Source organism: Pelophylax lessonae (genome assembly GCF_965119305.1).
Source record: "Pelophylax lessonae genome assembly, chromosome: 11".
Taxonomy (NCBI): Eukaryota; Metazoa; Chordata; class Amphibia; order Anura; family Ranidae; genus Pelophylax; species Pelophylax lessonae.
Window position 1 is genome coordinate 72441381 of NC_138778.1, and position 23342 is coordinate 72464722.

Sequence of the window (23342 nt, forward strand, 5' to 3'; positions counted from 1 at the left end):
GGCACAGAGAGATCGCAGTTTCAGCTTAGCTGAAACTGCTGATCTTTCCCTGCCTGTCAGACAGAAGATCCACCTGCTTTGTTTACATAAGCAGGCGGGTCTTCTCTCGGTTTCTCGGACGATTGCGGGAGGGCAGCGTCAATCGCCGCCGCTCCTCCCACAGCCCGCCTCCCGCTCGGTCTAAACACAGCTGTGTCTAAACGCCGCCGAAACCACATACAGTCAGTCACGTAGTGACTGGACGCAGTGAGCCACCCTGCCGCAGTAAAAAGGTGGCGGGCGGTCGGCAAGTGGTTAAATAAGGCAAATGTGCAGGGCAAGTATGCACACGTTTTTGAGACATCCATCTGGTGAGCAGTTTATCAATCTTGTTATTTAAATTTGTTTATGATTTAAATTTTTTTTTAAATTCATCCTACTTGCGAATATGAGCCAGCATGTCAGTGACTGTCTTGCATCTCTTCAGTAGACCATCCAAGCGAAGTGGCTCCTCCTTTAAGAACTTCACAGCCTCAACTTCTACTCGGAGCACAATCCGCATTTTACTTTGCAAACTGGGAAACTGAGCTGTAAATAAGAAACATACAATAAATAAAGAAAATAAATGTTAATTTACACTAAATGCAAATATGCACTAAATATACAAACTGGCCAGAATGAGATTTACAATATGTGAGGAGATATTGAGTCATCTTTGAGCAAGACATCTGAGCACTGGGACATCAATTGTGACTGAAACACAAGTGTGGGTTCTTTGAAAAAATGAAAGAATCAGCCCTCTTGGTGTGAATAGTGAACACTTCCAGATGCCTGAAGTGCTTGTTATTGCTCTTCAGAAATGGGCTGACAAGCTCAAGCAATGCTTGCTATTAGCAGCATCATTTTAAAAAATAAGGCTATTTTTGCCCATCTCTACACAATCAGAAATGGGTCTTTATATGAGAGTGCTAAAGTATAAAGCTGCTTATGAACGTTGAGCGTAGCTGGCAATTTATGCTTGACCAGGGTGCTACCGTGTTTCCCCGAAAATAAGACCGGGTCTTATAATAATTTTGGCTACAAACAACTGGGGCTTATTTTCAGGGGATGTCTTATTTATTTTTGGAATGAAAAATAATCTACATTTATTCAAGTACAGTCATGTCATCTTCTTCTGGAACATCGTCCTAACTCTCCAAACCCCGAATTTTGGCCTGAATTTCTTGCATCTCCATTGCCTTTGGAACCATTGGGCCTAATCTCTCATGTACAGCGATAGAGCTCTCCTTAAATGAGTACTTCTTGTCCATGTAGCCTGCTCGTAGTGCTTTGGCAGCTCAGCTGTCAGTGATTTTATCCCATGAATTCTTCACCCATGTCACAACCTCTTGCAGGCTAGGCTTCACAAAGTTTCCACGCTGATTTCTCTCCAATCTATTTTCAGTGTATTCATTGATTTTCTTGAATGGCTTGTTTATTGCAATATCAAGAGTCTGGAGATAAGCAGTCATTCCTGCGGGAATTATTACTTGATCTATTCTTCTCTCTGCAAGGAAGTTTTTCATGTCTTTTGCTCGGTGTGTGCTGGCTGAATCCTAGACTAACAGACCTCTTTGGCCACCTCTCAAAACAAGTGGCAGCATTAAATCGACCCACTTCCTTATAACTGCTTGTGTGCACTAGGCTTTTTCGGTTTCAAGAACATAAATGCCTGAAACACATTCAATCTTCTCTTTCTTGCCCTTTGTGATTAGAGGTGTGGCTTTTTTTTCCATCCAGACGAATTGCCAAAATACAGGTAACACATGCACTTTCATAACCAGTGGAGGGAACACTTAGATCGACAAGACTCCCCTCTAATCAACTGTAATTTGGGACCCTTGGCCCATATACACTGCAGTTTCATCCATAGCAATCATGATGGAGAGTTGGTGTTTAGAAAAGTCGATGCCATCAACAAAAAGCTTGAATGCAAGTACACGTTTAACAACTTTAGTATCTTCCAGCTTGAACAGTGTTGTTGATCTTCTTAGAGACAGTTCATTTCGCTGAAGGAAGCCATCCAGCCAGTGGTGTGATGCTTTGAATTCTTCTGGGGATATTTCAAACTGTGGTGCCATTGCAAGGACAAATGCTTGCATATCAGCCCTGCGCACAACCAAAGCCTTTGCTCTCTTGTCAGCAATCTATTCACAGATGATGTCTTCCACTTGCACTTCTTAGCATACTCCGCTCGCCATTTTCAGACCATTCGGAGCTCTAACTTCATCTCTTTGCAGAAAGCTGTAAGATTCTTGCCTTGGGAGTCCTCCAAGATTTCTTGTACTTTACAGAATAGCTTTTTCTTTTTGAACTCATCATTGGGATCAAAATACCGTACCGTATTAATACTGTACTGCATATGCATCAAGTGCGCATTAAGTCTCAAGTCTGTCTGGTTGACAATCCTAAAGTGGTTGTAACTCTAAAAAAAAAAAATGTCCTGTACCTTTAAAGCATGATAAAAGCAAAAGCAAAAAAAAAAATCCTCGTGCAGTGTTTTTCCCGATACCTTATTCTCCCCTGAGCTGCTCTTCTCTCCGAGATTCCGCACTTCTGACGGCAGCCCGCACTAAACACTACAGAGGGAGGGGCCACAGATGGAAGGAGAGGAGAAGAAGGAAAACTGAGATCCAAGACCCCAGTGACGTCAGCCTGCTCCGTGCACTGAAGAGGGAGGGGCCACAGACATCAGCCAGGAGGAGTGGAGAAGACCTCCTGTGGCTCAGCAGCGCTGTAAATAAGGTTTTTTTTTTTTTTTACACGCCATAATACAGTTACAAAGGCAGCATCTTATATCGGTATAATTATTTTACAAAACTTTTTTTTTCCTGAACTTTACTAGGGCTTATTTTTTTATTTTTTTATATTGCAGCCCTCACCAATAATCGAACTAGGTCTTATTTTCGGGGTAGGACTTACTTATGGGGAAACACGGTAAATGCTCCACCACAGCTTTTGCCAAAAAAAAAAAAATATATATATATATATATATATATATATATATATATAATCTTTATTGTGAAACCTGGGCTTATTTTTTTTAGTAACATGCATATTCCTATCTGGGTCAAATGTGAATATAAACCATAATAAGGGCCAGAAGTGCCAAGGTGCCAAAAACTTTGCCAGTGTCCAGTCTTGAAAGGTACCAGCCTATAACCCAGGATCTATAATTATCAAGCCTGTTTACAGTTAAGAGGCATGAACTGACAATTTTAGGGACTGTTGCTAAGATAAGGAGATAAGCTGGGAATACTAAAGGATACTTGCTTCTCACTAAAGATACAAAACGTATCTCTACGGACACTTTTCAGAGTTCAGGACAATAAAAGCAGGTCCAGATTTACCATAAGGTACAGTACACCTTTTTAGTCTTTTTAGTTCTGGATAGGGTAGGGAAGGGTTCAGAACCCTACTGGGTTGCTTTTTGCAATCTGTGTCCCACTGGGTAAGATTTTCTTCCTGTTCTGTCCCAGAGATGCTAAAATCTCCCCAAACTAATTGTAATTCCTCTCTTATACAGTTCTAGTAAAAACTCTAGAGTTTTGGATTTCTTCCACTTTCACTTTCGGTGACAATGGTCACCAGGACAAAATAGTAATGTGGTTCTTTAGAACTAAAAAAAAATAGAAAAGTTTTGCCTTTACATACACTTCAAAATCTGCATGTGTTTATATTATTACTGCTGCAACACCATGTGATGTAAAAAGCTAGTTTCATCCAAGAAAATCTGTTCAGTTTGGTACACAAGAGATCACTCTCATCTAGCAGTTTTGCAATAAAGACAGTAAACAAATAAAGTAAGAGGATTATGATGAGCAAATAAACTATTGTCAGTCATATCTCTCACTTACCTAATTTCCAGCATCACTTCTGTGTAAGAGTACCTGCTAAGCCCATTGTTTATTTTCTCAGCAGAGCTGTACTCAGTAGGTGCAAAAGTGAATCACAAACCCAGGACTTTGGTTCCTGCTTCCCCAGCTTGCTCCTGATTGTTTGCCAACCATTTACCGGGACTTGCCTAATCTAAATAGTTGCCCAATATAGAGCTTGGTAGCTTGTGGGCTGGATTCACCTTTGTACATTTCTGATTAACTTCAATTGCTGACCTTGCTTTTTTTGACCTTACTAACATTCTGTCCTGATCTTGACTGTGTTTTCTAACTACACATTTGTCACATTCTGATTTTGACCTTGGATGGCAATAACCTTAGGGTATAGTTTCCCACTACACTCCTGTGTCACTATTTGGCAATAGAGTTATCCTTGTTGAGAAATGGTCTTCAGATAATCTGGGGGCACCTGAAGTACAGTGGACGCAAATAAAACATCCTTAAAGGTTGACTGCTATAGGTAAATGATGCTGTAGCAGTGGTTATACGGTCTTAAAACGCAACCCCCATAGATCATTTACCACTAGGGGGCACTCCTACATTAGGAAAACATGTTTGGATAGTAATGAGAGTGATTTATATTATTTCAGTGACTAGTACCGTCCATCTCAGGCCATATTCTCCCTACAGTTTTGTGATTTATGCATTTAAAGTGGTATTAAATTTTAAAGCCCATTTAAAAAAAAAAAAAAAAAAAAAACTCCATATTGCAATGCCTATAATATACTCATAAATCTAAAAATATCATTATTTTTAAACAAATCCTTTTGTGATTGATCAATTCACTTTGACTTTCCACTGCTCCAGCTTGTGTAGCGCCTCTCCCTTTACTTACGGTTAGGGATTGCGCACCCAATTATTCTCCCTTGATGTACCGTGCAAGCAATAATGAGGTAAGGTTTAACTGAACACAATTTTTACTTTCTACCCCAAATTCCTAAAAAAAAAAAAAAAAAAACTTTGGCATTGATTGAAATGTTTTATAGCTTTCTGCAAGTACAGTCATTTTACTTTTTTGCAGCTTATCTCCATAGCTGGTATTCTTGTATTAAGAGTATTACTATGAGAGAGTAATTTCCTCTTTTTTTTTTATTAAGTTTTGTTATACTGGACCTGTATTATTTTGTCTCTGTTTGCTTAAAAGCAGCATTCTTGAAAAATCTCAAAAAAGGTTAAGATTGATTTCAGACCTTCCTGAGGTCACACAGTATATTTTCCTATGTTAACCACTTGAGATTCAGCGTATAATACTCCTTCATTACCAGATCATTTTTCAGTTTTCATTGCTGTGATATTTTGACAATTACTTATTGAAACGTGACACTTGGTAATGATGATCTAGATACAGTGCATACACAGGGTGAAAAGGAGATGAAGGGTTAATATCCACATACAGTAGGACAATGAGGATGAAGGGGGTCATGTATAGATATGTAGGATAAGTGAGGTGAAGGGCAAATATACAGTGCTTTGAAAAAGTATTCTTACCTCTTGAATTTCCACCTTTTGTCATGTTACAACCAAAAACATAAATGTATTTTATTGGCATGTATTGTGATAGACCAACACAAAGTGGAACATAATTGTGAAGTGGAAGGGAAATGATAAATGGGTTTCAAAATTTTTTACAAATAATAATCTGAAAAGTGTGGCGTGCATTTGTACTCAGACCCCTTTACTCTGATACCCCTAAATCAAATTTAGTGGAACCAATTGATTTTGCAATTCACCTAATTGTAAATGCAGCTGTTCTGTGAAGCCCTCAGAGGTTTTTTTTAGGGAACCTTAGTCAACAAACAGCATCATGAAGGCCAAGAAACACACCAGACAGGTCAGGGGTATAGTTGTGGAGAGGTTTAAAGCAGGGTTAGGTTATAAATAAATATCCCAAGCTTTGAACATCTCACAGGGGAACTGTTCAATCCATCATCCGAAAATAGAAAGAGTATGGCACAACTGCAAACCTACCAAAACATGACTGTCCACCTAAACTGACAGGCCGGGCAAGGAGAGTATTAATCAAAGAAGCATCCAAGAGGCCCATGGTAACTCTGGAGGAGCTGCAGAGAGCCACCGTGCAGGTGGGAGAATCTGTCCACAGGACAACTATTAGTCGTGCACTCAACAAATCTGGCCTTTATGGAGGAGTGGTAAGAAGAAAGCCATTGTTGAAAGAAAGCCATAAGAAGTCCCGTTTGCAGTTTTCGAGAAGCAATGTGGAGGACACAGCAAACATGTGGAAGAAGGTGCTCTGGTCAGATGAGACCAAAAAGTAACTTTTTGGCCTAAAAGCAAAACGCTATGTGTGGTGGAAAATGAACACTGCACATAACCCTGAACACACCATCCCCACTATGAAACATGGTGGTGGCAGCATTATGTTGTAGGGATGCTTTTCTTCAGCAGGAACAGAGAAGCTGGTCAGAGTTGACGGGAAAATGGATGGAGCCAAATACAGAGCAATACTGGAAGAAAACCTTAGAGTCTGCAAAAGACTTGGGACTGGGGCAGAGGTTCACCTTCCAGCAGGACAATGACCCTAAACATACAGTTAGAGCTACAATGGAATGATTTAGATCAAAGCATATTCATGTGTTAGAATAGTCCAAGCAACGTCCAGACCTAAATCCAATTGAGAATCTGTGGCAAGACTTGAAAATTGCTGTTCACAGACTCTCTCCATCCTATCTGACAGAGCTTGAGCTATTTTGCAAAGAAGAATTGGTGAAAATTTCCCTTTCTAGATGAGCAAAGCTGGTAGAGACATACCCAAAAAGACTTGCAGCTGTAATTGCAGCGAAAGGTGGTTCTACAGAGTATTGACTTAGGGGAGCTGAATACAAACGCACGCCACACTTTTAAGATATTTATTTGTAAAAAATTTGAAAAACCATTTATAATTTTCCTTCCAATTTACAATTATGTGGCAGTGTGTGTTGGTCTATCACATACAATCCCACTAAAATATATTTACGTTTTTGGTTGTAACATGAAAAAATGTGGAAAATTTCAAGGGGTATAAATACTTTTTTCAGGGTGCTGTAGCTATCTATCTAAAAAAGTGTTTATTTCTTTATTTTTCATATTAACAGTCAACAGATTTGTTACATAGCATACAAGAGCAGATGCATATGGGGATAAATAACACTAAGAGCCTTGCAAGGCCAATAAACAACCAACATGTTAAGGTGACAGGTTGGCTTACCCATAGGGAGATACTATGGGATACACATAGGGAATACTGCTTAAGATGACAGAGCCATTTTGTATGGGTCACAACATGTCCGGAAAATAGCACAACCATCTATTGCATTTAAAGATTAAATGTAACAAAACAACAAGGACAGCCAGCCAACTGTACACACATACATACTACACACTAAACATTCACGCAATCTTCCACGCCACCCAATGCTCACACCAGGAGAGACCAGAAGCCCACAGCTTAGGTTGTATTGCACCAGTGGAACGTCAATCTCGACTAAAAACTACCCACTATGCGTGTTGAGATAATGAGGTATCTTTCCAAAAGGAATTCGCAATATCAAGCCAGGGCTGCCAGATTTCTGTATCTATCCATATACACACACAATGGCAAGAAAAAGTATGTGGGCACCTTGGAGTTATCTGGTTTTCTTAATTAATTGGCTGTAAAATGTGATCTGATCCTCATTTATGTCACAACAATAGACAAACACAATGCACTTAAGCTGATGACACAAAAGGAATTATAATTTCTCCTGTAGAATACAGAAATCTAGAACAGATGCTAGACCAGCGCTATTGAACCTCACGACCAGCGCTATTGAACCCCACAGTGTGAGGGGGAAATTTATACAAACAAATGTAAAAAATAGATATAAAAACAGATATAGAGAATCAAAAAATATAAAAAAAAAAAAGAAAAACACACAATAATGATAAATCTTTCAGGTGTATATGGGTACAAAGTCCATAGAGTAGAGTCTATACAGAGATGGATGGCTGGGTGGCCGCCGGCTCTATCAGAGTTAGGAGAGGACTCTGTGCAGGGTAGACAATATAAAAAGAGAATAAAAAAGAGAGAACAGAGAAGCGCCTCCTGAGTGTAGCATTAAAACAATCCTTGCAATTCGCCACTTTCGACACCGCACATACACCATTATAAACCTCCCCCCTTCCCCTCCGCTCCCAACAGGACCCCCCAGCAAGGAACCTGTCCATAATCCATTTACAGTATATCCATATATCTGTTCAATTCCAATCTGCATAATGATCACAGCTCCCCCCCCCCCCCCCATTTTTTCTTGTTTCTTTGTCTGACCCTATCGGTCCAGAGCGCTCCATTATTCAAACCCCATCTTTATAAGTACTCCCAATAATACTTGACACAAGTGCACATAGGGGGAACAATCTTGGGCCATCCCTTATCGTCATGTGAGCATGTGTGCGATTCGCACATATAAGGCCCTTTTCACACGGGCGTTCTGTATGTCCCTATATCACCCCATTCGTTTGCGGGTGATATACAGACATAATGCATGTCAATGAGATTGCGGATGTCATCGGATGACCATCCGCTGGCATCCGATTTGCATCCTTTCAGTTCTGTTCCGTTTTTTGGAACGGAACAGAACCCTATTTCTCTATCGCTCATTGACAGACGTAGTCTTCTTGATTCTCAAGAGCTGGGTTATGTTGTCTCCGCAGGAGTAGGACTAGGCAGAAAGACAAAACGTTCTGGCTCCACCTTAGGGGCAGTCCCTGAGGGTATATCCTCCCTCTCTCTGCTACAGGGAATCAGTTTTTTTCTGTCTAGTCAGGAGTAAGGACCTAAGTTCCTTGCTGGGATCTTTTGGTCCTGGCAAGACTTTTTTCTTTAGAAAAAGACATTTTTTAGGTAGTTTTTCTCCAGTGTTTTTTCCTGTGAGATCTTCAAGCAAAAATGCCGGACTGGGCGACACTTGTGGTCACCCCAGCCGGCCTACGAGCGCGCGCAGACCATGGCATTGCGCTTGGTCGGCCGCGACACATTCAAGTAAGTATGCGGGGCCGGGCGACGGGCTGGATGTTGAGATCCAGTGGTCACCCCGGTTTCTGCCTACGAGCGCGTGCAGACCAGAGCTCCGCGCTGGGTCGGCCGCGACGGAGTCCCAGTGGAGGGACTGACCTTGCGAGTTAAAAGTCTCGCTTGGACGCCAGGAACCAGAGAGTCGAGGCGTCCGGAGTGGTCCACAACCCCCCACCCCGGTGGAGAGGGTATTGTGAAGAGAGGGTGCCTGTCGGTTCGGTATGGTGAGTAAACGTTCCCTTTTTTTTTTCTTTCCTCGTTATGAGGCAGTATGAATTATGGGCCCCTCCATATATGGTCAGTATATATCTGATACTAAAAAGTCCCCCTTGTAATACAGCATGTGTTTGTGGGAAGTGGACTTGGTTTGAGAGCTAACACTCTACCCAGCAGACTGTAACATTACAGCAGACATAGGAGGTATAATCCTACCTTATTTGTAGTGTATCTCCTGTAGATCCATATATCGCCTTTTAGCAGAGATGCAGGTGGATGTGCTGGGAAAACGATTTCGGCGGTCCGCCGCCATTTTGCCGTAGACCAAGTGCATGTATGTCCTCAGGTCACGCCGGCCGCCATGTTTTTGGAGTCTTATGTCTCTTCTATGGGGGCGGCCATGTTTCGTGAGCCCAGCTACCTCGTGGAGAGCTGGGAACGCCGGAAGGCGTACACAGGGGGCGGAGCCACGTCCTTCTACCCGGGAAAAAGCAACAGCTCCTTCCAGTCTGTAAAAGACAGACGCTGACTGCAGTTGGTTGGAAACTTCACTGCATCGGTTGGTGAGCCTTGGGGGTCCCTCTCTCTCTCTCTCTGTGGGATCGAGAAGCAGGTACTCTGAGGGGCGCTATTGCACTAGGGGGAGACACACAAAAAAAAAAAAAAAAAAAAAGTTTTTTTGTTTTTGCTGGCAAAGGTGTCCTGAATTAACATGGACCCTGCCACTCATGTATCTCCTCCGGATCCCCTCGAGGGGTCTGCAGGATCCTCCAGCACCCCACTGACAATTGAATCATTGTCAGCTATTATGGAAACTTTTGTGTCCCGGGTGGAAGTGGCTTGTCAGGGACAGGGCGCAAGAAAGCGACCCCCGCCTAACCCCTTATTATCTGAAACCTCGGATTCAGACTCTGAGCCTATTTCTGCAGTTGCAGGTACTTCATCTGGGATTGGTGTCTCGGGTCCTGTCTCTTCAGACAGCGAGGAGGATGTTTCGGCATCAGCCATAGCCCGAGAGGAAGCGTTGGTAAACGCACTCATTGTATCTGTTCAAGAAACCTTAAGATTACAGGGTATTCCATCGGAAATAGCTGAAACTGAAATCCCTTTTGGGACTAAAAAACGCATCAAAGTGGCGAAGGTTTTTCCATTGCCCAAATGTTTTGGCAATACAATCGAAGAAGAATGGCGTCTGCCAAAACGCACTTTTACTATTTCTAAACGCATTAACAGGCGTTATCCGTTTGAGGAAACCCTCATTAAGAAATGGACAGAACCACCTGTGGTGGATTCACCAATTGCTAGATTGAATAAAGCCACGGTTATTCCTCTAGAAGACGCTCCGTCTTTTAAAGATCCAGTGGATCGCAAGATAGAAGCTATGTCTCGCACCATGTTTTCCTTGATTGGATCAGCTTTCAGACCTATAATAGCTATTGGTCTGGTTTCGCAGGCTGTAACTGAATGGACCAAGTGGTTACGCCGGGACTTAGAAGAGGTCCCTCAGGCGGTATCAGATTTGTTGGAACAAATGATACAGGGGTTACAGTTTGTGTGTGATGCGGCGTTAGACGCCACTCCATTATTGGCGCGAGCATCAGTCTCAGTAGTGGTTCTCAGGCGTACACTGTGGCTAAAAGGTTGGTTAGCCGACCAAGGTTCCAAAAAAGCATTGGCTAATATCCCCTTTTTAGGAGAGCGTCTATTTGGAGCCAACTTAGATGAGATCATTAAGGATCACACGGGTGGAAAGAGCACCTTTTTACCGCAAAATTTTAAAGGTAAAGGAACTCGTCAAAGACGAGGGCCTTCTTTTTCTGCTCACAAGAGGTTTTTTCGTCCCGCGGGTGAAAAAATTAAGTCCTCCAAAGCTCCTGCAGGAGGCGTCAGGGGTCGTTGGTCGGGCAAGCAAAAGCCCGCCCCCTCCAGACCTGAAGATAAACCGTCCAAAGCCTGAAGGTGCGCCCCCACCCATAACTGGGGTGGGGGGACGTCTTCGCCGGTTCCCGGATCCATGGCTTTCCAGAATCCCGGACAAATGGGTTTGCGAAGTCATAAGGTCAGGGTACAAGATCGAGTTTCGATCTCTCCCACCGGCGCGATTCTTCCCTTCCAATATCCGACTATCCCCGGATCGTTTAGAAGATCTGCGGAGAGCAGTCACAGATTTACTACAACAAGGAGTGGTAGTCCACGTTCCTTGGACAGAACGGTTTCAAGGGTTTTACTCAAACCTATTTACAATACCCAGGAAAGAGGGCAAAGTGCGTCCAATTCTGGACTTAAGGGCACTCAATTCTTTTGTCAACATAAGAAGATTTAGAATGGAGTCCATTCGCACAGTAGCAGCTTTCCTGCATCCAGGGGATGTCCTAGCGTCCATAGACATCAAGGACGCATATCTTCACATTCCCATTTTCGCAGAACATCAGCGATTTCTACGCTTTTCCGTAGAAGAGAACCAGTATCAGTTTGTGGCGTTACCTTTCGGTCTCGCCACGGCTCCGCGGGTCTTCACGAAGGTGTTGGCCCCAATGTTGGCACTACTGCGCCAAAGAGGCATATCGATTCTTGGTTACCTAGACGATCTTCTGCTTCATGCAGAGTCTCCTCAGACCTTGCTACAAAACATAGAAATTACTATGATTTCTTTACAGGAATTCGGGTGGCTGGTGAACCAGCAAAAGTCATTTCTGGTTCCCACCCAGAGGCTCGAATATCTGGGTCGAATTCTAGACACAGTCAGGACAAGAGTTTTCCTTCCGGTAGGGAAACTCCGAAAGATTCAATCAGCAGTCCAGTTGTTACTGTCCAACAGCTGGTCTTCCCTTCGGACTTGCATGAGGGTTCTGGGGTTGATGGTGGCTTCCTTCGAAGCAGTCCCATTTGCCCAGTCCCATACCCGAATTCTTCAGCAAGAGATTCTTCTCAGATGGAATCGGAATCCGGAATCCCTGGACAATCAGATCCGATTGAGCAAACAGACCAGAGAGTCTCTGGTCTGGTGGCTTCGGTCTCCGATGCTCAGCCAGGGAAAGTCATTTCTGCCAATATATTGGACGATAGTGACCACGGATGCCAGCCTATCTGGATGGGGAGGAATTCTCGGTCAGTTATCTGTCCAGGGACTTTGGTCCCCCGAAGAATCCAGATTGCCGATAAATGTATTGGAACTGAGAGCGATCAGACTTTGTCTGATTCACTGGACCGAGCAGCTCCAGGGCAGCCCGGTTGGGATCCAGTCGGACAATGCCACAGCCATGGCTTATGTCAATCACCAGGGGGGCACCAAGAGTGTCCGAGCGGCCAAAGAAGTGGCTTGCATTCTTCGCTGGGCGGAACGATTTGTTCCAGCGATCTCTGCGGTGTTCATTGCGGGGGTGGAGAATTGGCAGGCAGATTATCTCAGCCGTCAGACTCTGGATCAGGGGGAATGGTCCCTCCATCCAGACGTTTTCCACCAGTTGTGCCTACGGTGGGGCACCCCGGATGTGGATCTGTTGGCATCACGATTCAACAGGAAAGTTCAGAGATTCGTGGCTCGCTCCCGCGATCCTCTAGCAGAAACCGCAGACGCACTGATCGCCCCGTGGGGGCAATACCAGCTAATGTATGCCTTCCCTCCTCTCGCGTTACTGCCAAGACTTCTTCGCAGGATAGAGGAGGAAGGAATTCCAGTAATTCTGGTAGCTCCGGACTGGCCTCGTCGAGCTTGGTACGCCGACGTGGTCAGACTGGTGGCGGACGTCCCGTGGAGACTTCCTCTCAGGGAGGACCTACTGTCTCAGGGACCGATCTTCCATCCTGCTTTACGATCGCTGGCTTTAACGGCCTGGCTATTGAGACCCAGGTGCTGAAGGACAAAGGTTTGTCAGCTTCAGTTATTCCTACTCTAGTTGAAGCAAGGAAAGCGACTTCCAGAAAGATTTATCATCGCACATGGAAGTCCTACATTGCATGGTGTGAACCTTTGGGGTTCCGTCCTCGGTCTTATTCGATTAGTCGAATATTAGCTTTTCTGCAACAAGGGGTTGAGCAGAAACTGGCCTTGAGTACTATCAAGGGTCAGGTCTCAGCATTAGCTATCTTCTTTCAGAAGCCTTTGGCTACTCATTCCTTGGTGCGGAATTTCATCCAGGGGGTGCGACATCTGGCTCCGCCAGTGCACGCGCCGTTACCCCCCTGGGATCTTAATTTAGTGTTGTCGGTTCTTCAGAAACCTCCCTTTGAAGATATTAGGGAGATTCCTCTACCTACGTTGTCCCAGAAGGTGGCCTTCTTGGTGGCTATTACTTCTGCACGCAGGGTGTCAGAACTGGCCGCATTATCTTGTCGTTCACCATATCTGGTGGTTCATAGGGATAGGTTCATAGAGATAAGGTGGTTCTTCGTCCGAATCCATCCTTCTTACCAAAAGTGGTTTCAGAATTTCATCTGAATGAAGAAATTGTGTTACCTTCCCTGTGTCCTAAGCCCAGTCATCCTCGGGAGTTTGCTTTACACTCCTTGGATGTGGTCCGGGCGATCAGGGTATACTTGAAAACGTCAGACTCGTTTCGCAAGACGGATTCACTTTTTGTGATCCCGGATGGACCCAAAAAGGGGTTGCCTGCATCTGCCGCGAACATTTCCAGATGGATCAGACAGACGGTAGTACAGGCTTATTCTATTAAGGGTCGGGAGCCCCCGTTCCCTGTTAAGGCGCACTCCACTCGGGCGCTTAGTGCGTCATGGGCCTTTCGCCATCAGGCGTCAGTGGTCCAGGTGTGCAAGGCGGCTACCTGGTCGTCGGTGCATACCTTTACAAAACATTATAAAGTTGATGTAATGGCATCGTCTGATGCCTCGTTTGGCCGCAAGGTTTTGCAGGCCGCAATTTGAGGAGACCAGTGGTCTACCTCGAGGGTTTTTTCCGTTGGAAATTTTTCTTTTAGTCTCATTCTTTGTTTTATAATGAGCCTTTAAAACTTCTAGTTTGGCACCGGTTGGGCCTTCTAGATTGGATTTGATTTTGTCAATCCCACCCCTCATTTGTGGCACTGCTTCTGGATGTCCCAGCTCTTGAGAATCAAGAAGACTACGTCTGTCAATGAGCGATAGAGAAAAATGGATTTTTGTAAGATCTTACCGTAAAATCCTTTTCTCTTAAGCTCATTGACAGACGTAGTACCCGCCCCTCTATCATTGAGTTGGGTTGGGTTAAATTCTCTGTTACTGCTTTAGAACAGAACTGATTCCCTGTAGCAGAGAGAGGGAGGATATACCCTCAGGGACTGCCCCTAAGGTGGAGCCAGAACGTTTTGTCTTTCTGCCTAGTCCTACTCCTGCGGAGACAACATAACCCAGCTCTTGAGAATCAAGAAGACTACGTCTGTCAATGAGCTTAAGAGAAAAGGATTTTACGGTAAGATCTTACAAAAATCCATTTTTTTCTTCCGTTTAAAAAACGGAAAGGACGCAAAATCGGATGTCAACGGGGTCATCCGCTGACATCCGCAATCCCCATAGACATACATTATGTCCGTATATCATCCACAAACGGATGGGACGATATGCGGACATACGGACCGGATGACACAAGTTTCATCCGTGTCTGTTAAAACAAAAAAAAAGTGCCACAGCGGACGAAAAAAACTGAGCGGCCGTGTGAAAGAAGCCTAAGTCTCACTAGACACCGTATACATTCCACCCCCTCCTTCCCCTCTACTCTGTAGCAGCCCCCCAATCCCCAGGAGGGAACTTCAATCAGGACACCTCACCTAAGACAGCAGACCAATATTCAAGTACAGTATATTCTTCTATCTTCTCCAGTTGCATCATATTCATATATGTGTTCAATCTTAGCTGATAATCACTTTTCTCCCCCCTTCTTTTTTTCCCTCTTTGACCCCATTCACCCAGAGTGCTTTATTACTTAAATAGCATCTTGCATAACTGCCCACAATACTCCAAACAAGTGCACATAGGTTTAATTAGACTTGGTTGTTCAGCCCTTATCTCCTACAGCACCGCATCCCTTCTGTACAATAGCTCCGCTCCGTTGCACGCCAGTGTCTAAGCCGCTCCCCAATCTCCCTGACAACTGATGACGCTGGCACCAGCTCTAGCCATATAAGAGGTAGCTTCCTTTGGTCTCTAGGCAACGCCTGGCGAAGGGGCACGCATGCCCCGAACGCTAGCACGCACTGCCCCACTTCCCCCTGGATGTGATATGGGAGAAGCTGTGATGCCACCAGGAAGTGCCAGAAGCCGCTGACACAGCCAGGACCCAGGGCTGTCTACACCTCTCCTGCCTCCCCTGCAGCGGATCAGATGACTTACTGTAACGCCTGCTTTCCTATCACTCATGTGAGTGCATTACCTTTTATGCCAATAAAGGAATGTTTTAATACTACACTCAGGTGGCACTACTCTGTTCTCTTTTTTTGTTATAATTTCCCCTCCTTATTGAACACACCCATTAAATATTCACAGTGCTGGAAGAAAAAGTAAATGAACCCATAGTTTACTCACACGAAAGCTAATTAGAATCAGTAGTTTTGCACACCTGAAGTCAAATAATTAAATGGGTTTGGAGGTGTAGCTTAAAGCTACTTTGATTGAGAAGACACTTAAACATTATAAGATTGCTGTTCATAAGAAGCATCAGCTCATGTGAACCATGCCTCACAAAAGGAGCTCTGAAGACGTACGATCAAGCGTAGTTGATCTGCATGAGGCTGGAAAGGGATACAAAGCAATCTCAAAGTGTTTAGGCATCCATCAGTTGACAGACAAATCGTCTAAAACATGAAGTTAAAGAAGAACTCACCTAAAGGCTTGAAGACGTCACTGGAAGTGGCAAACACCCCAATTCATGAGTCTACCATTCATAAGTGTTTGAACAGACAGGGCGTCCATGGTAGAACACAACGAATGAAGCCGCTGCTCTCAAATAAAAACATTGTTGCGTGCCTGAAGTCTGCCAAAGAGCACTTTGGCAAAACGCAATGCTACTGAGAAAATGTTTTATGGACTGATTAAAAAAAAGTTGAATTGTTTGGGAAGAAGAATAGGCTCTATGTATCGTGCAAAAAGGGCACAGCTTACCAACATCAAAGCATAATCCCAGCAGTGAAGTATGGTATAAAGAACATCATGATTTGGGCTTGCTTTGCTGCCTTAGGGCCTGGACCTCTTACCATCATTAACCACTTGCTGACCACCGCAAGTACATATACTGCGGCGGTCAGCCCCGGCCAGGCAAAGTGACGTACCGGTACGTCACTAGCCTTCACCGCTCTGGTGCGCGCACGTGCGCTCCCGCCGATGACACGGTTGGGTTCAGAACCGATCAGTCATCAGGTCCAGGCCAATCATTTTTGGCCTGGACCTGTAGATCGGTCCTGCCCAATCAGATACTGTTCTGAGCCTGTGTAATGTAAACACAGGCTCAGAAAAGATGTGCCCTCCCCTCCCATCGTCCTTTTTGGATCCAGCGTGAGAGGAGAGCACATCTAACTGTGAGTACTGCATCAAGCACACCCACACACAGGTAGATAGGCACATTTAACCCCCAATCGCCCCCCCCCCCCAATTAACCCCTACAGCCCCTGACACAACACACACTGTATACAGCATATAGCATTTTCCTATATACCTGTATAAGTGTGATTTGCGATCACACTTATACATATATCTGATCTGATCAGAACTATACTAGCGCCCCCATAGTTTAGGGTTTCCAAAACGCGGTGTTTGCATGGTCAGCACTGATTCCTGCCAGCACCTGCGTTTAACCCTTTCACCCAGGCAAGTGTAGTAATCAATAAATTACTGTCACTTACAAAAAAACACAAAACTGCTGTGTTAGTAGAGTCAGGCCTGATCCCTGCTAGCATTAGCAGTTTTTTGGTAGCGCTTGAAATAGTCCTTGACAACCAGGTGCTTTTATTACCTGTGAGACAACACCACTGTACAGGTAAATTTAGTTACCAAAATGTCCAAACGTTGGTACAGTGGTGAAGAGGTATATAATATACTGTCCGTGTCGGATGATAGCGATGGGGAAGCTACACTGGCAGAATCAGGGTCAGTATATGAACCAGATGACGGCAGCGGCTCCCTGACAGATAGCTCCGACGACAGATGGGTCCCTGTTAGACCCAGGCGTACCTGACCCCATTCTGGAGTTGTTGAGATGCAAGAATCGCAGGGTGCTCGTATGGAGCAGAGTGTGGTTACTAGTGCCGCTCATCCTTCTGGTGACCTGGCAAGCACCAGCGGCCTAGTACACCCTGGACCTACTACAACCAGCACTGCAGTATCACCTGGTGACGTGGCGAGTCCCCTAAGTGCAGTTGAAGCTGGTGCGGTGGCTAGCACAAGTAGTGGCCCGCAGCCACCGCGTATTCGTAGACAGGCCCATAGAGCCCATAGTGCCCTCCCTGATGCGCTGGCATATCCCAATTGGCAACCCACTGATTCTACAGCGCCAGTACTTCCCCCATTCACTGACCAACCTGGAATCCACGTGGAGACAGCTGGTTTTACGCCCCTGAACTTTTTTGAGCTGTTCTTCACGGAAGATCTTTACAGATCTATTGTGGATCAATCAAATTTATATGCACGACAATTCATCGCCGCCAACCCAAATTCGCCCCTTGCCAGACCATTCGGCTGGAAACCTATAACGGTTTCCGATTTTAAAATCTTTCTGGGCCTTTCCCTCCACATGGGCATAACTAAACAGAGTGAAGTGCGGCTATATTGGTCCACTAGCCCAGTTCACCATATGCGCATGTACTCTGCCTCCATGTCCAGGGCGAGAGATGAGCAAATTCTGCGATTTATGCATTTCAGCGACAATGAAATCTGTCGTCCTCGGGGAGACCCTAAATATGATCGGCTCCACAAAATTCGGCCCCTCATAGACCACTTCAATCAGCGGTTTGCAGCCTTGTTTACCCCCGAACAAGTTGTCTGCGTTGATGAGTCCCTGATTAAATTTACTGGCCGCCTTGCTATGAAACAGTACCTCCCCAGCAAGCGTGCCAAGTACGGGGTCAAGCTGTATAAATTGTGTGACAGGGCCACAGGTTATACAGTTAGTTTCCGGGTCTATGAGGGAAACGATAGCTGTGTGGAGCCCCCGAACTGCCCAGACTACATAGGGAGCAGCGGCAAGATTGTTTGGGACTTGGCGTCACCCTTATCCGGAAAGGGGTACCATTTGTATCTGGACAACTTTTACACAAGCGTGCCACTATTTAGTCATCTTTCTGAATTACAAATTGGTGCATGTGGCACCGTGCGACCTAATCGCCGGGGCTTCCCCCAACGGCTTGTAAATTCCCGTCTTAGTCGGGGGGCGAGAGCCTGCTTGAAAACGGACAAATTGCTTGCGGTGAAGTGGAAGGATACACGGGATGTTTATGTTCTGTCCTCCCTTCACGCAGACACGACGATCCAAATCCCTACGGCAACTGGCGTTATGGAGAAACCCCTCTGTGTCCACGAATATAACCTTAATATGGCGCTGTATTTAGTTGCCCGTAAAGCCAGACGCTGGTACAAAAAAGTGTCTGTTTACCTTTACCAATTGGCTATGCTGAACGCCTTTGTCCTATACAGGGCGTCAGGACGAACTGGATCCTTCCGGGAATTCCAGGATGCGATCATCCTTGCCTACCTGTACCCAGGAGGCATGCCTGCCCAACTTCCCCTTCCAGATGCAGTGAGCCGGCTGCATGAGAGACATTTTCCTTATGTCCTCCCGAGTACCCCTACCCAAAGACGACCCCAAAGACGATGTCGTGTCTGTAGCAGGCGCGGATGTAGGCGTGACACCTGTTATTATTGTCCCAAATGTCCTGACAGACCTGGTCTCTGCATCGGGGAATGTTTTGAGCGTTACCATACACTAGTGCAGTTTTAGTGTAGGGTACAGCACGACACAGTCTAGGGCACACAAACACAGGGTCTCGAAAGATGTTGGATGTCCATTGACATTTTGAGAGACCCAAGCTGGAAGATCGCAGTCCCAAATCAAGGAACAACAGTTAGAAAGAAAAATAAAAGGATCCAAAAACTGTTGTTGTGTCAGTCATTTTATATGTTCTTCTACTCTTCCTACTGTACTTTTAATGTACTTTTTTTGTTTTTTCATTCTTTTGTGACCTGTTTCTCTTGCAGGTACTGGTCGGCTGCCACGACATTGATTTTATATATTCTGACACAAACAGTGTTTGCGCTCAGCATATATGGATACCTTTGCTGGCAGCAGCTGTGGTGATTTTCTGATTTCAGCACTGCAGTTAAAATCCTATTTTGGTATACGTGGATAGTGTCCTGTATACCCATCATTAAATTCTCTGGGTGGTTGTTTGGGTGGTTAATGATGAGTAATACTACACATTATTCCTGTGCTGATTTCTGATAGGTTTTCTTTTTTTTCGTTCAGCCCACAGGCTGCATGAAAAAAAAAAAAAAACCTATATGCCAAACAAGGACCAGCAATGTACTGGTACGTTGCTGGACTTTGAGTGGTTATACCAGGATGATGCCTGCAGATTTAGGCATCATCTTGGTATTGTTTTTTACAGCCAGCGGTCGGCTTACATGTAAAAGCAATCCTAGCAGGTAATTGGCCGCTAGACTGCTTTTACATGCAGTGGGAGGGGACACCCCCCCCCCCCACCGCCGCCTTCTGCAGCCTTCCATGGTTTTTCTCTGGCTCTCCTGTCCCACCGGTTAACCCGAGAGTGCAGCCGGTGGTTCAATTATCTAACCATAGAGCTAATTGGAGATGAGAATGGCTCCAATCATCTCTATGGCCTAAGATACCGGAAGCTACGAGCATTTCATGACTTCTGTTTCGCCAGAACTAAACAGCGCCATTGGGAAATTGGGAAAGTATTTTATCACACCAATTTTGTCAGAGGAGAGATCTAGAGTCTAAAAGACAACAATTTTTTTTAAAAAGAGTACCTGTCACTACAGATTGCTATCATAGGGGCTATTTAAATTCACTGTGATAACAATAAAAACGATTTAAAAAAAAAAAAAAAAATGAAAGGAAAGGTATCAAAATAACATAAAATAGCAAAATAAAAAAAAATAAATAAATCAAGCCCCCCCCCCTGTCCCCCCGTGCTTGCTCGCAATGGCGCACGCAAGCGTTGGTCTAGTGACATATGTAAACCGCAATTGCAGCATGCATGTGAGGTATCGCAGCGAACGTCAGGTCGAGTGCAGTAATTCTTGCAGTAGACCTCCTCTGTAAGTCTAAAGTGGTAACCTGTAAAGACTTTTAAATGTTTTTAAAAATGTACGTACTTTGTTACGCAGAGTTGTGCGCAATTTTTAAAGCATGTCATATTTGGTATCTATGTACTCGGCATAAGATCATATTTTAAATTTTACCAAACAAATTGGAATTATATAGTGTATTTGTGCAATAAATTAAAAAAAATGTATTTTTTTCGCAGAAATTGCGTTTGGAAAATCTGTGCGCAAATACCGTGTGACAAAAAAACCTGCAACATCCACCATTTTATTTTATAGGGCCTCTGCTTTAAAGAAATATATAATGTTTGGGGGTTCAAAGTAATTTTCTAATAAAAAAAAATATTTTTTCATGTAAACAAAAAGTCACAGAAAAGGCTTGGTTTTCAAGTGGTTAGAAGAGTGGGTGATGTGTGGATAAGATTGAGCATAAAATGCCGGGACAGTTCAAAAACCCCCCAAATGACCCCTTTTTGAAAAGTAGACACCCAAAGCTATTTGCTGAGAGGCATGGTGAGTCCATGGAATATTTTATATTTTGCCACAACTGTCGGGAATATTATTATTTCTTTTTATTTTTTGTTGTTTTTTTACAGAAAGTTGTCACTAAATGATATATTGCTCACAGATGCCATGGGTATATGTGAAAAGACACCCCAAAATACATTCTGCTGCTTGTCCTGAGAACAGGGATACCACATGTGAGACTTTTTGGCAGCCTAGCTGTGCACGCGACCCCGAAACCCAATCCACATCTTCGGGTTTTCTAATGGCGTAAATTGCTGATTTTACCCCTGACTACCTGTCACAGTTTCAGAGGCCCTGAAATTTCAAGATAGCACAAAACCCCCCCAAATGACCCCATTTTGCAAAGTAGACACTCCAAGCTATTGGCTGAGAAGCATGGTGAGTCCATGGAATAGTTTATATTTTGCCACAAGTTTTGGGAAAATTATTATTTTTTTTTTTTTTTACACAAAGTTGTCAGTAAATGATATAATGCTCACACAGGCCATGGGTATATGTGAAATGACACCCCAAAATACATTCTGCTGCATCTCCTGAGTACAGGGATACCCCATGTGTGAGACTTTTTGGCAGTCTAGCCGCGTACAGGACCCGGAAAACCAATCCGCACCTTCTGGCTTTCTAAGGGCGTAAATTGTTGATCTCACTCCTTACTACCTATCACACTTTTGAAGTCCATAAAAAGCCAAGATGGCACAAAACCCCCCAAATGACCCCATTTTTCAAAGTAGACACTCCAATCTAGTGGTGAGTATTTTGCAGCTCTCATTTTTTGGGGAAAATTAAGAAAAAACAGGAAAATGCATTTTTTTTCCTCTTTTTTCAATTTCCAAAACTTTGTGACAAAAAGTGAGATCTGCAAAACACTCAACATGCCTCTCTGCAAATAGCTTAGGGTGTCTACTTTCCGAAAAGGGGTCATTTGGGGGGGGGGGGGGGGGGGGTGTTGTGCGGTTTTGGCATTTCATGGCCTCCGAAACTGTGATAGGTAGTCAGGAGTGAAATCAACAATTTACGCCCTTGGAAAGCCTGAAAGTGGGGGTTGGTTTTCGGGGTCCTGTACTCGGCTAGACTGCAAAAAAGTCTCACATGGGGTATCCCTGTACTCAAGAGAAGCAGCAGAATGTATTATGGGGTGTCATTTCACATATACCCATGGCATGTGTGAGCAATATATCATTTACTGACAACTTTGTGTAAAAAAAAAAATATATATATATATATTTCCCGGAACGTGGCAAAATATAAAATATTCCATGGACTCACCATGCCTCTCAGCAAATAGCTTGGGGTGTCTACTTTCCCAAATGGGGTCATTTGGGGGGGGGGTTTGTGCTATCTTGGAATTTTAGGGCCTCCGAAACTGTGACAGGTAGTGCAGAGGTGACATGCACAATTTACGCCATTAGAAAACCTGAGAGTGTTGATTGGTTTTCGCGGTCCTGTACACAGCTAGGCTCCCAAAAAGTCCCACACACGGGGCATCCCCATATTCAGCAGAAGCGGCAGAATGTATTTTGGGGTGTCATTCCACATATACCCATGTCATGTGTGAGAAATGTATCTTTTAGTGACAACGTTGTGTAAAAAAAAAAAATTAAAAAAAAAAAAAAATTGTCATTTTCCCAAAACTTGTGGAAAAATATAAAATATTCCATGGACTCACCATGCCTCTCAGCAAACAGCTTGGAGTGTCTACTTTCCAAAATGGGGTCATTTGGGGGGGGGGGGTTTTGTGGTATCTTGACATTTCAGGGCCTCCTAAACCGTTATAGGTAGTGAGAAAATGCAATGAAAAATGTACGCCCTTTGAAATTCTGATGGTGGTGATTTGTTTTCGGGCTCCCGTACACTGCTAGGCTCCCAAAAAGTCTCACATATGTGGTATCCCTGTACTCAGGAGAAGCAGCAGAATATATTTTTTTAGTCATTTTTCAAACACCTGTGACAAAAAAATGAAATATTCAATGAGCTCAACATGCCTCTCAGAACATTCCTTAGGATGTCTACTTTCCAAAAAGTGGTAGTTTGGGGGGGGGGGGGGTTGTACTGCCCTGCCATTTTAGCACTTCATGAAATGAGATAGGCAGTCAGAAATTAAAGCTGCGTACATTTCAGTATTTACACCATAGTTTGTAGACGCTATAACTTTTGCGCAAACCAATAAAAATACGCTCATTGAATTTTTTTTGTCAAAGACATGTAGCTAAATATATTTTGGCCAAAAAAAATGACATAAATTGAGTATATTGGATATTTTTTAAAAGACAAAGTTGAAAATGTCATTTTTTTTTATTAATATCGCAAAAAATAAAAAGCGCAGAGGTGATCAAATACCACCAAAAGAAAGCTCTGTTTGTGGGGAAAAA

The 23342-nt window shown here is 44.0% G+C and overlaps 1 protein-coding gene across 10 annotated transcripts in view; it reads right to left on the reverse strand.

The window, feature by feature from the left end:
* SRCIN1 (SRC kinase signaling inhibitor 1) overlaps positions 1-23342 on the reverse strand; it is a gene marked incomplete at its 3' end in the record, with an annotated part of 894005 nt that overhangs the window by 81152 nt on the left and 789511 nt on the right. For all 10 annotated transcript variants that reach the window (XM_082272513.1, XM_082272514.1, XM_082272511.1 and 7 more), the window contains one exon: positions 420-567. In XM_082272513.1, the coding sequence (XP_082128639.1) occupies positions 420-567 (148 nt within the window). The remainder of the gene's footprint in view (positions 1-419; positions 568-23342) is intronic.